Below are 16,489 nucleotides of genomic sequence, written 5' to 3'. Positions count from 1 at the left end.
TAGAAAAAAAGTTTTCCCTGTAAGAATTTCCAGAGACGTTATTCTGAGCAAAAGAAATCGGGCCTAAGGGACAGCTGCCTGGCACATGGGCAAATGGAAAGAGAAATTTAAAATACAGAAGATCACAGAAATGAGTTTTCCTGGCCAGTTTTTCTATTTTTATGCAGGATAGTAAATTTAGTATATATGCAATAGTCAATTGCCGACAAGATGAAGGGGAAAAACAGAAATCTCAAGCTTTATCAGTTCAACTCCAAAGCATTATCTTCTTGTTTCACGACTTAGACATAGTAGCCAGTGAATGTAAACCCTCGACCAACTATCTCACCAGCACAGAACCAAGCAAAACACTCCAGCCCAAACAGAGCAGCAATGCCAGCATCCTCAACCTTCAACTCCTGCCTGTGCTTCCAAAGGTGTTTGACATAATCAAGCTCCTTCCAAAATGCTTCAGAACGCACAGGAATACTGTTTCAAATACCCAAATAAATGGATTAATATGAGAAATACATGTCTAAGCACAAAGTGCATGAACTGTTTAGGTAATATTGCCTCTCTCACTTCTGCATGCAAGAAATGTTCTATAGATTCGCTAAAAAGATGCTACTTCAAACTATGCATGCAAACAATTTTAAAGAAGGGAATGTGTTTTTAACCCTTGGTTCACAACATATTACTGATTTGAATACTCATGGAATATGTACAGTCAACACAGGTTCGGTGTTTTTAAATATTTTGTCTGGTTTCACATATACATCTTGCAGGCACCTCTATGGAATCTATCCTTAGCATCTCTACTATTTCCTGTTCCTAAAACAAAATTATATGTCTAAATTTCCATGAGATTCAACCAGTTAGGAATCCAAAACATTAATGATGTCATCTAAGTCTTCCAGACAAGGAAGAATTGAATGATATAGAAAGCTATCAATGCGATTGCCATACTCCTTTTTTGAAAACACATCAGTTCATGACCTTCAGAAAACATGAATATGACAGGAGAAAGAAAACAACATATACGCATTGCTTTATGAATATCCTGCTCTGATACCTGGAACAAATTCACATATCAACTAGATCTAATAATAAGAAACATGCATCAAGAAAAATAATGCATGATCCAGTTCAAAAATATGCTAGCTGACAATATATACAGCACAATATTACATAACCTTCCTAGAAGAAAACAAAGGATATATATACGAGCTGGAAACAGTAAGTTATGGAAAGTGTGTTCTCCATTTTATAGTATTGGAAATAGTCTAAGCTGTATCTACAGAAGGTCTGACCTTCCATCAGCTCATGAAAGATTCATTTCCAATGCATCAATGTTTACCAGTTCAACAACAGTTCTTGATTATTGCACATAGATTTTCGTATTTCTAGCATCAGTGGGAATAAAATTATCAACAATGCCTTCTTACCTTAAATGAGTTGATTTTTATTATTTAGGTTCAATTAAGTAAGTTGTGAAAGCCATTCTTCTCAGAACTAATGTACAAAGTTCTTAGGCAGTTCATTGATGCATTCTCATAGCAGGATGAAAGACATTCCCTAAAAATGAGAAATGAGGCTTAAGCTCGATCAAATCCTTTCTGCGTGCCTAAAACCACTACTTGGCTTACTGATGTAATCCAACCAATTCACATGGACACCCACACAAGCAAATGACATGACATGATCTATGGAATATGTTTACAGATTGAGCTAGTCAAATACTGTTTCGTAGGCTAAAACAATCTGTGCCACATTGTCATATTTGCCGATTCCATACATCAGCTTAATTTAGGATTCACATGCAATGCAAACAACCCAAAACAGATCCAACTTGATGGTTAAGATCAGACAGATCATCCAATCCCAAATTTCACAATTAAGCATAAACAGCCACCTAGTACGAGGTTGCACACAATTCAGAATTTTGCAGGCATCTGCAACAGTTTGATAACCTAACAATTGATGACATTCACAAGGTCTTCAATACGAGAAATCCCAACTAGAGAAACAAGTAAATGATGCAAATACCATATCACAGAAATCCAAGATAAAAGTGGCAAACTTAAAAATCTATGAAGCATGCAATAAATTGATATCATGTACATGTCCAATTTTTTTGTAGTGGGAAACAAAGTCATGGAATTGGAGTAAGAGAGACTGACCTGGCAAGGCGAGTGTAAAACAATTGCTTGGACAAAAGATTGCATTTCTCAACAGAAGGTGGGTCCTGGATATATTGCTTGTTCTGTTCTAACAACTGCTTGTAATAAGCACTACCGTGTTTAGACACGAACTTTGAGGCTTGACAAGCCTTGGATTGCAATTGAGTTAGCTTTGATGCCATTCCTGCTTACCAAACCTAATCCCAAGAACAAAAAAATCACGAAAGTAAAATGTGGGTCGCAATTAAATTCAGATCTTACCTCGATAAAATCAAAAGAATACCCAATTTCCAGGAATTAGTGAGCTAAAACAAGATTTAAGGCAAGGCGCTTGTGTAATGTATTATTATTTTAAGTAAAATCAAATGTTGGATTTGATAAATGAAGTTAGAGAATGATTAAAAATAAATGAATAAAGAAAAGCATTGCCAGATTATAGAAAGCTAACCTTTGTCACTTGTGTTCGTGATGGGAGATAGAGTGAGGAAGCGTATGCCGCTAGGGTTTTAAGCTCGGGTTTGACGTCACTACTGTAAGTTTCTTGAATCGGGTGGTAATACCCTGTAGTGAGGATACGGTCGCCACTAAACTCTTGCCATATGTCATTTTTTTTAGGTGCCTTTTCTTTCTCTCTTTCCTTTTCTTTTCTTTGCAAACCTTGAAAATTCCCAACATTTTTTGTTAATTTGTTTTTGTCCCTCTTAATCAAATACTCTCATTAGCTTCCATTAATACAATTATTACATAATATTTGAAACTTGTAATATTTTTTTTTAAATCATCATTTACTAAAATTATATATATATATATTATTTTTCAATTAAATTTTGTAAGTATTCTTAGATTCACTTAAAATTAATTCATAGTGATTGTGAAAAAAGAGTTAAAGAGAGAAATCAAAGGATTTTGAAGAGGAAAAATGAGTGAAAAAAATTCACTTGGAAGGCATGTATTAAGCATTAGATAGATGAGTAAAGTGTCATCTATCAAGTATTTCATTTTTTAATGAGGTTTAGTCAAATTTTAAGTAAAATCCCTAAACTTTCAATTTAGGATTCTTTATCAAAATTGTAGGAAATACAAAATTCATCTTGAATGGTTTTATTAGTGTGGAATAAAAGGTAATTAATGTAATTTTTTGATGAAAAAAAAAGAAGGAAACTAGGTGTTTTGAGGGCCTAAAAACAGGCTAAATTAGGAGGAAAAAAAAAGATTGATTTATTTGGTTTAAATGCTAGATATAAGGATGATAATTGATGATGAATTTAGTTATTCTCTTTAGTTATATTTGAATTGTTAGTGTACATTGATTTAGGGTTTTTAAGAATTAATTAGGGAAATGCTTAATCATGGTGTATTTTTTTAGTGTAATGGATATATAATGATTGTTGTTAGTGTAAATTATAGTGAGATTTGAGATAAATTAGGGGCCGGGGAGGGGGGGACTTTAGAGCCCAGACTATGAATAGGTTCTAGAATGTTTTTAGTGTAATGGATATATAATGATTGTTGTTAGTGTAAATTATGGTGAGATTTGAGATAAATTAGGGGGGACCTTTAGAGCCCAGACTATGAAGAAGTTCTAGAAAATCAAATTAATTAATTAATTCTTATGCATTGTGATATGATTATATAATATAAATTGACAAGTTCAAAGAGAGTTAACATTACATCATGCTTTTATTGACTTGCTCATAAATTATTAGTCTTCTCTTGCCAATAGCAATTTCCTGCTCATATATCATCTTAAAAGGCATTTATCAAATCACAAATGACACAACAAGATACCGCAACCACAGGTGAGCACCAACCTTTTCACTAATGGCATAATAGCCAAAAACTTATTTTTCTCCACTCACTATGAAGTGCTTGTAAGTATTCTTCATTATCACATTACTCTTCACTTGACGTAACCAAGATCTATAAAAAATAATTGCTCTGTTCAACTCTCCCTAGATTTTTTTTCTTATTACACTAACTATTTTATTGCTCAAAATGATTCTCTTCAATTACATTTTCTAACTTAAGCATTAGAGGTCTTCTATTTTGATAAGAGACTTATTTTGCAAGGAAGCATGGAAGTCACCCCTGTCAATCCATTAAACTAGTGGTCAAGCCTAATTACTTCACCAACCTAATATTGTAATACTGGAAACGTTAATCCAATCCTGAAGTCTTCATAAATTCATCGTATAGAGATTAATATATTTTATTTAAGACAATTTAGATATTTATTTTTAAAAATGTTATGTGTATGCACTTATATATGTTCACTCAACTTTTTATTTTTTTTAATAAAAAAAACACAAATTTTTGTTTGGTTTATACCACTATTTAGCTCATGTATTTTAAACAAATAACTAATTATGGATTGAATCCTTATGAAGACTTAGTATCTCTAGTTGTTATGGATGGTTGTGGATGATTTCTCCATGAACAAGGAAGAAAATCTAAAGGAGCAAAGGAGGGATGAGGATGTAATCGTTGAGGTAAATCTCCTAAGTGAGCCCTTCAATATTGATGTTGCAAAAAACAATAATATCACCAAATCATTTGTGTATAGAGGTATACTAGCTATCAATGAATAAGAATATACTATTTTGTAATCTTTTTATTGAAAAATGTTCGATCAACGACATTTATAATTTGTATGTTATTCTTTGTTTGTAACCTATATGTTTTCATGAAATATTTATAGTTGTTTACATTATCTTTATTTGACTATAAATTATTTTTAAAGGATTAAAATCAATAAGGATTTTTTTAAAAAGAAAACTTTTTTTATCTCACTGTAAATAAAACTTGGCGAGGATTAAAGTAATTTTGTTTGATGAGAATTGACTTATGTTTGTAACTATATTTAGTGAGGATCATATCATGTTAATGTGACACAATTGAACCTAAATAGAGTATGAATAAAAGATTAAGAAATATATATTTTTGAAAAGAGTCTGGATAAGATCTATAATTATGATTTTTATTACTGAATAATTTATCTCCAATAATTTGTCTTTTAATAAAGGATTACAACTTTTTTAAATAGTTTTGAGATCAAACCTTTTTAAAAAAAAAAAAGAATCCCTAAAGATTTAGGGTAAATAAAAACAAAATTGGAAATTAAGATTAAAAATATAAATTAAATAGGAAAGTAATAAATTAACAAAAACAATATCTTTTGAGTTTAATATGAAGGTCTTTCTGATCTTGGGTATTTACAACTAGTTGACCCATGATTGAACTAGATTTGTATAATCTCTTAAATAATCTAAGCCTCATCTAATGGTCAGATCAATAGTTATATTTTTTATATTAGAGATGTTGTTTGGCACAACCAAGCCTTATTTTAGGTTGAGGTTTGTTCATCTAGTCCAAAAATATATATGATGAGCTTTCCATGTTATCTAAACATAATATATTCATATTTGATTGGTCATAATATCTTATATTATGAAGGGTTTTGATTTGGTGGGAACCAGATCATCTAGAATACTTAGAAAGAATTAAAACATTTTAAGTAATAACATTCAATAGGAATTAAGTTTATTGTGAAATTATAATACTTGGTGTGAAATGGATTGTATTTATATTTATGTTTGATGAGGTTTAAAGAGAGTAAAGGGATATTGGACATGTGAGAATTAAGTATTTTCTTTAATGGTTTGGTAAGGAGTAAACCACACAATAAAATCTTTATTATCGATGAAAATCATTTCTTTTTGTATAAAAAGTATATTTTGAATAACTTCTTTATTATTTTTCATTAAATATCAAACTTGTATGTTTTTCATTAAATGTCCAATTATGTTTTCCACCTTAATAATAAGGTCTTATTTATCTCTCCTACTTGGTCATTTTGTTAAGGGTATGAGGATGATATCATTCTAAGATACATATAACTCTTTCATTGACATTTGTATATTTAAAATGAGAGGTCATTCCAAATACTACTTAAGTTCTTTGAAAGCTTTTTGAAACTCTTCATTTCATCTAAAGTTTGCTTTTCCTAATAGCTTAAGAGGGATATGTAATGATTAATAGATTTAGCTATAAATCTATTAATCATTGATAGATAATTTATTCAGTTTCTCCACCAATAATGCATTTATCCCAATCCTCTTATTGAATGTTAAGGATGTTTACTAACGATGCTTATCTAATACAAACTCGGAAAGTAAGAACACTAGAACTCATAAAGTTGATAAAAACAACATAAGAAAACTAAAATTAGATTGATAAAAACTCAACCCAATGATTACTTGAATAAAAAAAACCAAAGCTCTTATATGAAAACCCTAACCCATTGATTATAAAGAATAAATAACTACAAGTATAAAGAAGAATGTTATAAAAACAATTAATCCTTGATAAGTTCTGAAGATTTTGATGAAGAACCAAGAATACGAGTAACCTCGTCACACATAAAATATTATTCTGAAAATAATCCAAGTCTTAAAAAAAAAAACTAAATACAAGTTAAATAACTTTATGTATACTGGGTAACATATCCTAAATAAGGTTGAAAAAATAACAAAATATTTCTAAAGAAAATAAGAAATACAATCCTAAACCAACAAGAAAAATAATGCAATTCTCATATAATAACTTTTGGTCTTTATCGTAAAGCCTTCTTAAACTTTGATTACTATGAAATTTTAACCCTATAGAAACCAAGGTCTTTATAATCTTTTTGAAAAAAATTTAAGTGTGATCTAATAGTCGAATCGAAAATATGCTTATTAGCATACAATTATGTATTACAAAAAATTAAGTCCAAAACTACATATAATATTCTTGAATAATAAGGAATCCTTACCAAAAAGGAAATCCATAAAAAAGGAAACCCAAGTTGTTGTTGCCTCTTCCTATATTACCAAGGTTGTCGAATGCTTAAAGTCCAATAAGGATCTCATTTCTTTGCCTAGATCATATTAATTAAAGCTTGATCATCCATTGTTGAATTCTAAAGTATTGACTTAGCCTAAATATCTTGAATAAGGATCTCATTTCTTTGCATATAGCATATTAATTAAAACTTGATCATCCATTGTTGAATTTTAAAGTATTGACCTAGCATAAGTATCTTGAATAAACTCATTGAGTGCCTTTTAATGTTTTTGACCCTTGACCTTGTAATTGGCCTAATTGGCACTACGATGGAACTTATGGTGCTGCTTGTTGATTTTCATCATACTCCTTTTTTAGCTTAGCCAAATAACATTATCTAGCTATATTCTAACCATTCTTGGTCTCCCCTATATCTCATCTCTTACAAAACCCCACCATCTGATAATTATAAGCCAAAGCAATAGCTTCTAGAGCATTTAGTATAAGACTCTCCACCATGACATTATAAGCCAATGGCTTTTTTATGACTAAAAATCCATAAGTATTGTGCTCGTCTTTGGATATGCTTTGATCATCACTAAATCTCTAACAAATCCATGAAACAAAAAAAACAAGCTAGTTTTATCTCCCTTTTTTTTTCCATCTAATTCCATTTGCTCAAAATAATAATAAAATTATATATCAACTTACCTCCTATTATTAATAAATATCCTCTTAAAAGTAAAGTTAGCCATGACTATAGAAATTATAATTGCAACTTTTGTAAATCCATTTTTTTAAATGATATTTGTACCTCTACTGTTACATTATTTGAATTAAAAACCACCATCATCATTAACTTTGCATGTTTTTTCCTATCCTTCACACTACTCTTACCAACTCTTAGTCCATCAATAATTATATTTATGACACCTCAAACCTTATTTTTTAGATTTTGCCCTTTCTTACCCGTTTTTGACAGACTCTTATCTCTTTTATTAAACCTTCGTCCACCTTGTAAACCTTTTATGAACAACCTTCTATATCTCTCAACCTTTTATCAGTCTTTCTATCATTCAAAAAAACTCTTAAAAATACCCTATTAATTAGAATTTTAATTTCTTCTTTTAGGTTTTGACAATGTTCAATATCATGACCATATCCATGATATAAAATACAATACCTATCATTCTTTTTAACTTTTATCACAATTTTAAATGGTTATCGAACATCTTTTGTTCCTTTATAACAATAAAAATTTATGTCTAGTTAACATTTAGTAGAGTACAATCCTAAAAGTGTCCTATAGGCCTCATTATATATGAGCATTCCACTAGATCCCTTTTATAAGCGATCTCTATTCTTATTCAATGACCTTCATCGTCATTCAATTGACCTCTTTTTACTTTGTACTTTTCTTCAAATTGTTGCTTGGTGGTCCTTATAACCACCTCTAAAATGTATATATAATTTGATTTTTCTCTTTAATTTTTGCATTGTTTCTTACTTCTCTAAATATGAAGCCTTTTTTAATTAATCATTGACACTATGATTGACATAATTATATTAGTTATTTTTAGGGTTTTTATATAAAACCTCTTCATAAATTCTCTTAATGTCTTTTTTATATATATACTCATTAAAGTTATTGATGTCTTTCTTGGTATTTGTTTTTTATAGAAAAATTTCCTAAGAATAGATATGAAAAATCTTGAAAATTAGCTGTGTATCATAGAGGTAAGTTGGAAAACCAAGTCAACAATTTACCCTCAATATTGATAGGAATGCCTGAAATAAGACTATATTTGACATTTAGTATAATAACTATATCAACCAATATCAATTATATGGTCACTCAAATATGTTAGACCATTATATATGGTTATAGGGTTAGAATCCTCATATGTGGTGCAGAAACATTTAATGTATGATTTATGAACATGGATTCCTTTTATGTTGATCCTTCATTTCATTGAAATCTTAACATATTTTTTTATCCTTTTATCTGCAATCTTCACTACTACATTATTTTTATCAAAGCTTTCATTATCATCCTTCACTCACTCAACTTGTCTTTTCATCTATCTTTTACCCTTTATTTTCTCTTTTTTTTTTTTTATTGTCTTTGCTCATGTCTCCATCACAATCATCACCTCTTTATTGTGATGTAGATTGCGTATTAATATTTGTAAGTGCATTTTGTATTTCTTATGTAATCATTCATTATATATATACGGCCGTGTAAAGTGGTACTTCTTATGTATTTGTTGGTTGGTTCTTAGGTTATACCAATTCTATGTTTAATAATGGTCATTTACATCATACTTATTTAGTACTTTTAAACATTCACTTTCTACATCTTTTGTTCTTTCAACATTTTAATCATGATCCTTCTGCTTGACTTGTTCTAGTATGCCAAGCCATAGCTTTTCATCTTAGATTTTTATTAAGAAAAAATGTTCATTCAATATTTATGAGCGTTTACTTTCTAGATCTTTTGTTCTTTCAGTATTTTGATCACAATCCGTTATTATTGCTTGGCTTGTTGTAGTATGTCAACCATAGCTTTTCATCTAAGATTTTTCCATAAACGACACCAAATGTTAACACTTTGTCTCTTGATCGATTAACTTAAACCTTTTTAAAAAACATATAATCATAAGGCCAAAATCAAATGAGAGACACGATAAACCCATCAATGGCAAAGTCAAATCCTCCTTTTCTTTTAAGAAAAACTATTTATTTTTATATTTTTTTTTCCTTAAAAAGCATGCACATACAAGTGAAATGTTTACTTGTATACTAACTTCTTTTTAATAAACTTTATTTGCTTATCCTTCAAGCTATATTTACTAGGGACATTTATGTCCTTTTGCCTATATATAAAGGCATGACATTATACCACTAAAGATTTTCACATGGATTGAATTTTAAAATTGATGATGTTTTAGAATTCAATATGCTCAAGAATGAGGTTTTTTGGTGTTTAGATAGGGGTAATGATACTATCTTTTTAATATTTCATTCTCCAAAGCTTAGGAAGTTGTTGATTGGTGGTAAAAGACCTAACATTTGTAAAACAACCCCTTTTGATGAGTTTTTGGGGCCCTTAAATGATAAAGTCAATAACTTTTAAGTAAGGAATTACCATAGATAAGAGAATGAACTTTAAATTCTAAGAACAAGAGTGTTTGTTCTTGTTTTGGTATGACAAATACTTTGAGATTTAAATGTATTAATGTCTAAAGAATAAGAATTATGCACCATTTACCTTGGTAGTTTATAGAGTATTTATAGCCCCTGAATCTTATCATTTTTGTTAGAGATGAGAGACTGAAGAGTCATTTCCTCCTAATAGCATTAATGAATGATAAATATATCTTACACGATATTAATGAGATGAAAATATGGTAGGTCCTTAATAGATTTTTATACACCTATGGGTGTAGAGAGAAAAATATCCTTGATAATAACATTTTATGTTAAAAGTCATAAGAATAAGCATACGAAGCTTTATGGCCCAATATATGGCCTATAATGATCTCTAGACTCTTAGCCCTTCATGTTTGGCACACTATTAAGTCCATAATCAATGAATATGACAACAAAACAAACCCATACTTAATTAGGCTTGGCAAGCATCCAAGTCCAAGGTCGATAGGTCGAGAGGGTTATCTAACCTATACCTAAATGGCCTTAAACGTTTAGGTTCAGCAAGTAGTTGAACCCAAGGACTTTAGGCCTAACAGCTCACTTGATCCATGTTCGTTTAGTCTCAGAACGTACCTGGCCCAAAGATATTGGGTTTGACAACTCGTAATATCTATGTCTGCTTGAGCTCGGAAAATAAATGAACCTAATCATATTGGATCCGGTCGCTCACCAAACCTATGCCTTCTTGGACTTGGTTCATAGCCAATTAAAGGTCGTTGGGCTTGTAAATGACCTAGATCCATGTCATCTAGGCCTAACGTTCTTCTAAGTCTAAGGATGTTAAGCATGGATGCAAGCCTCGCCCATTTATCATTGGGTTATTACCTTGCCTTTTGACCTTATATACAAGAACTTAGGCTCAAAATTAATTTTTCAAAACATATTGATCCATTAAAAATTCAGTGCAAATAAAATTGCAAACCTCATATCTTTTATTATATGTTATTTTTCCCAATATCTCTAAAAATTTAAATAGCAAAAATGTTGTTCGTGAAAATTATTTAGGCCATGTTTTTTAGTTTTGGTGGTATGCTAGATCATTGATTCGTGCTATGTTGTGGCTTAGATCAATTATTTTTAACATTAAAAACACATTCAATCATTACTAGTGTTTTTTTAGTAGAAAAAAAGAATTTAAATCATGAGGAGGTTAACTTAATGTGACTTGGTTGACTTAGTAGTTCAAAGACGTTTCCGAAATAGTAGTAAAAACATAATTTGACTAATAAAAACTCAAGATGGTATCTTTTTTATTTTAATATTAAGACAATAACACATTAGATCGACTATGTCAACCCAGGTTAATCTATCAAATCTGTGTGACACGAGTCAAGAGACCATGATAATCTCATATAAATCAAATCAAAATAGATTATAAGGTTCAATTCTCAATCAACTAAATGTTGAAAGATGAAATTAAAAAAAAATAAAAAAAAATGATATGAGTCCACTTGCAAAACCAACGATTTGAGTTATAAGACCAGGATACCCCCTCTAAAGTAAATAATGAAACCTAATTCCTAATCAACCCAATGTTAAAAGATAAAATTGAAAAGAAATCAATTAAAAAAAAAGGATAAAATAAACCCAAATAAACCCAGATTAACTCATCATACTTATAACTCAAGTCATAAAATTGAGATTACCTCATAGAAAATGAAACAAAAAAATGACCTGAGCCAATCTAAGTTGACTTGACAAACCTGTGACTCGGGTCATAAGACTAGATAACCCTTTAAAAAAAATTGAAACAAATTATGAATCTTAATTCTCAATCAACCCATTGTTTGTGAGTAGAATTGGAAAAACTCCATTCTAAAAAAAGGACATGATAAAACGACCCAAGTCTACTTAGGTTAACCCACAAAACTTGTGACCTAGGTCATGAGATTGAAATAGCATTTATAGAAAGCAAACCAAAACAAGTTATGAAACCTAATTCATAATAAATTCAATGTTAAAGGATGAAGTTGGAAAAAATGCTAATTAAAAAAAATCGAGTTAACTAGGTTAACTTGTCAAACTCGCAACACGAGTCAGCAGACTTGGATAACAACATAAAAAGCAAACACAACAAATCATGAAGCCCATTCTCTAGTAAATCAAATGTTACAAGAACGAAATTAGGAAAAGAAAAACAAAGTCAAAAAAGGAAAAAAAAAACACAAATGAAAGCAAATTGAATCAAACTATAAAGCTCAACTATAAAACAACTCAATGTTGAATAATGAAATAAAAAAAATATGGGTCAACATGTGTTAATCCACTAATCTCGCAACCATAGACACATGATTGGGATAGCCCTAAATAAAGAGAAGTAAAGAAGAAAAAAGCACGGATACCAATTCCCCAAAAAACTAAATATTAAAAGATGAAATTGAAAATAAATAAATAAATTGACAAAAAAAAAACCTTAAAAAAAAAAACCAAAATCAACTTGTGTTAATCTTCAAAATGAGTGATCATGATCAAAAGCTTTATACTTACTGCATAGAAGGCAAACAAAAAAAAAAAACAAAGCAAAATTCTAAAAAAAAAAGGCCAAAGTATGAAACTTCAAAAAAAAATCTAAAAAAACAAACAAAAAAAAGAGATCAAAGTCAACCAAGGTTAATCCTCTAACCCACGACCATAGAAATCAGATTTGGATAATCTCATAGAAAAAAGAGGTGAGAAAAAAAAAAAAAGCACAAAGAACAACAATATATATATTATATATATATATATATATATAAAGACAAAAACATATTGGTCTTAACCTTTAAACTCGTGATCGTGTTCATGAGGCCGAGATTACTGCATAGAAGACAAATCTAAAAAACAACAAGCAAAATTCTCACTTAAGAAAAGAAATAAAAAGCATTTAAGTCAACCTGGGTTAATCCACCAACCATATGCAAAACTCGTGGCCCAATAAAAAAATGTTAATTGATGAAATTTAAAATAAAATAAACATCATTAAAAAAATATAGGCCAAATTCAACATGAAAAAAATTAAAATCAAATGATGAGGTATGGAATTGAAAAAAAATCTAATTAGTGGAAGGATTTTAAAAATATCAAAAAAATAAGGATCAAATATGATATAAAATTCAAATGAAACCAATGATTAGGAATGAAATTAAAAAAAAAAAAGTCAATCAAAAAAAGATTAAAAAATAGTAATAAAAAAAGGACCAAATTGGATATGAAAAATAAAAGGCAGGACACTCTCATATTTTGATCAACTACATTTCATTTCCATTACTATGTTATATTTTTAAAAGACTAAATTGCTTCTAAAAACAACTTGATGAGAACAAAAACAAAAAATAAAATGAAAAGACAAAAAAGCTTCTTGAAATAAAGCTTTATTTTTATTGCCTTTTATGGCAATTAGTAATTTAATTGTGCTTAGAAAATAAAAATGTCTAAAAGGCCCATTTATGCAAGTTGATGGGTTTTTTTTTAACAAATACAACTAATTAAATCATTTAACCATTTTTAATAAAACTTTGTGGAGTGAATAATTTGATTTGCAAGTTTGTCAAGATAACCTAGGTTATTCTTGTTTGCAGATTTAGCAAGATATATTTTTTTTTCTAATTAAACTCTATTATGTGAGTCTATTTTTTATTATATAGTTAAAAAATAATTAAAAAAAAAACATATTATTAAATTTTAAAAATTTCATGAACTTGTTGATGTGAATGATAAGTTATATATATATATATATATGGATTTATTTTTTTATTTTATTTTTTGATATTAAACTGATTCATAATTAAATTTTATAATTTATTTTGTTTTATTTTTTATAAAATTATCATAATTGTTTTTAAAAATCTCAATATTAATTTTAGGCGTGATCTTTTTATTTTTTCGTCATATATAAACATAGACGCAAGTCCCTCTCGCCTATTGCTAGAATTGATACGTGCAACGTCGTTTTTTCTTTTTTCTTTTCCTTATATACAAGTTTTTGGTTGCTAACTTAACAAAAAGAGAGATTGTCCATGGGTCGCGAAATAAAACATGGCTGTTCTATTCAAGAAACAACGTGAGGAGAAAGAAAGAGGAGCGAAGAAAAACTGGAGCTACATATCAAAAGCATGGCATCTTCTGCTTCGCTTCAAGCCAACATTTTAGCCACAAATAAGGCTGTCAAATCAGTTTCTCCAAGATTGTTTAACCACAAATAATCAAGCGCACAGAACGCATAGCCATCAACTCCAGGGAGGGAGCTTAAAGTTTTAACCAGAGGTCCAGTGTTTATCCAGTAAAGGCACCGAGTTGGGAATCTCTGAATCTATGGTGGGAAGTCATGGATGTATAGACTTGAGTCAGCACCATGCCCTTGCCGCTCCCCAATCTTTTCTCAAACATATGCTGCCAATAGTAGCCAGTGAATGTGAAACCTCGACCACCAATCTCACCAGCCCAAACCAAGCAGCAATGCCAGCATCCTCAACCCTCAATTCATGCCTGTTCTTCCATAGATGCTTCCTAACGCGAAGGAATACTGTTCCACACACCCAATTGGACGGATTGGTAAGATGAATGATATTGAAATTGAAGTCCAAATGAACAGTATATGTACTTTCAACTGTAAAACTACCTATCTCAGCATAAATAAGATTTGTCTACAGAATGGGAACAAAAAAGCTACTTAAAACTGTGCAAAGCAAATATTTTTAACAAGCATTTGCTGGTTAGAGTTGAATTTGGAAAAGACTTTCAACTTCTCCATTCCATTATAGTTTTTCCTAATAATGAACTTTCTACTTTGAATCACACCAGCCTGCAGCAACTGCAACCTTTAACCAGCTCTCGAAAGATTCATTTCCAGAGCATCACCAACAATTAGTTTAATGGCAGTTCTTTACTAAGCGGAACATGTTGATAAATCTCCACACTTGAAGCCTCAGAAGGACATAGAAGAACGCTAATGCCTTTTTAGCTTCAACAAGCAGCTACCAGCAACTTGACTATGGACAACCCAACTTAATTTTTTCAAATCCATAGAACTAAACTGTCGAAGGCGTACTCTTTCTAGAAATAACCTGTAAAGTTCTTAGGTAACATACCCTCAAAATGCAATCTTATAGCAGCAGGCAAAATAACTGATTTCGAAATGAGAAACCAGGTCAAGTTCTGCCTAGAATAACTGAGATATCCTAATTACTAGACTAGTCAAGAATCAGAGGTTTAGTAACACACGTGCCAAACAATGGAATCCTTTCTCAGTGACCACGACAGATTTGTAAGCTTTCTGAGGTAACTGACACATTCACATAATTACATTAGTCTAACATTATTACATTAACTCCATGCATTATTACATTAGTCTGGAATAGCCAGCTTAATTTAGAATCCAGATGCAATACAAACATGCCAAAATCAATTTGAAGTCCCCGGTAGAAATCAGCTGGGACCTGCGTGATAGCCCTTGCAATTGCAGTACAAACACATGACATTTAGACAAGATAGAAGAGGGTTCAAACCTGGCGAGGCGAGTGTGAAAACAATTGCTTAGACAGAAGATCACATTTCTCAACGGTGGGGGACCTGGATGCATTGCTTATTCTGTTCTAGCAACTGCCTGTAATAAGAACCACCAAGCTTTGCCACAAACAGTGAAGCTTGAGCAGCCTTGGATTGCAACTGAACTAGCTTCAATGCCATCACTTCCCCTAAATGTTACCACAGCCGCTAAAAAAAACAATACAAAAAATACGTTGAGGTGATCAATCTCAGATCTTAATGTTGAAACGCACATGAGAATTCAGAGCCTAAACAAGAAAAAGATGAATCAAGTTAAGATCATACACCTCAAAATCTCGACTGCTCGTGACGAGAGATAGGGTAGGGTTTTTCGAGGTTTGATCCGGACTCTGTGATAGTGCAGTGAATGAGCTAAGGTGACCACTATACTCTTGCCACATGCTATTTTCTCTTCCGTTTTTTTCATTTTCATTTTCATTTTGGGATCGGACGGTGTAATTTTCTAGACCGAACCAAAGCACAGCTAACTGTTCATGGTCGCCTGAATGCTCCCATACAAATTCAAATTCATCCATCAAACCCTCCAATGATTCTAATCTCGCAGTTTTGGGTAAACTTCCTAGTCTCTTTCTTGCTCCAAACTTTCTGCTATAGCTCCCCCCTGCAACTTAAATTCTCTTCTTGCTTGCTGGCGAGTTAGGGCAAACTTTTTACCTTCCACTCACTTATAGATAGCTCACGGGATTTTAAACACCAAAGCAATTGTTTGGCGCCATTGTTCATAACAATGCGCGCGCGTACACCATGGA

At 30.8% G+C, this 16,489-nt stretch overlaps 1 protein-coding gene across 1 annotated transcript; it reads right to left on the bottom strand.

The window, feature by feature from the left end:
• LOC118046020 (uncharacterized) lies at positions 1-2,764 on the bottom strand. The gene is made up of 3 exons (XM_035054780.2): positions 2,608-2,764; positions 2,160-2,356; positions 1-468 (listed from the first exon to the last, which is right to left on the bottom strand). Exons 2-3 carry the CDS (start codon positions 2,339-2,341, stop codon positions 282-284), a joined length of 369 nt encoding a protein of 122 aa, XP_034910671.1. The 5' UTR covers positions 2,342-2,356; positions 2,608-2,764; the 3' UTR covers positions 1-281.
• Between the last annotated feature and the right edge of the window lie 13,725 nt (positions 2,765-16,489).

This window comes from Populus alba, chromosome 18 (genome assembly GCF_005239225.2).
Source record: "Populus alba chromosome 18, ASM523922v2, whole genome shotgun sequence".
In the NCBI taxonomy this organism is placed as follows: Eukaryota; Viridiplantae; Streptophyta; class Magnoliopsida; order Malpighiales; family Salicaceae; genus Populus; species Populus alba.
The sequence above is the reverse complement of the archived record's forward strand: the minus strand, read 5'-3'. Positions and strand labels throughout refer to the sequence as shown.

Coding starts and splice junctions, on each gene's coding strand:
- LOC118046020 (XM_035054780.2), bottom strand. CDS start 2,341: ATGGCATCAAAGCTAACTCAATTGCAATCCAAGGCTTGTCAAGCCTCA. Junction 469..2,159: donor TTTTACACTCGCCTTGCCAG/GTCAGTCTCTCT, acceptor TATTTGAAACAG/TATTCCTGTGCGTTCTGAAG.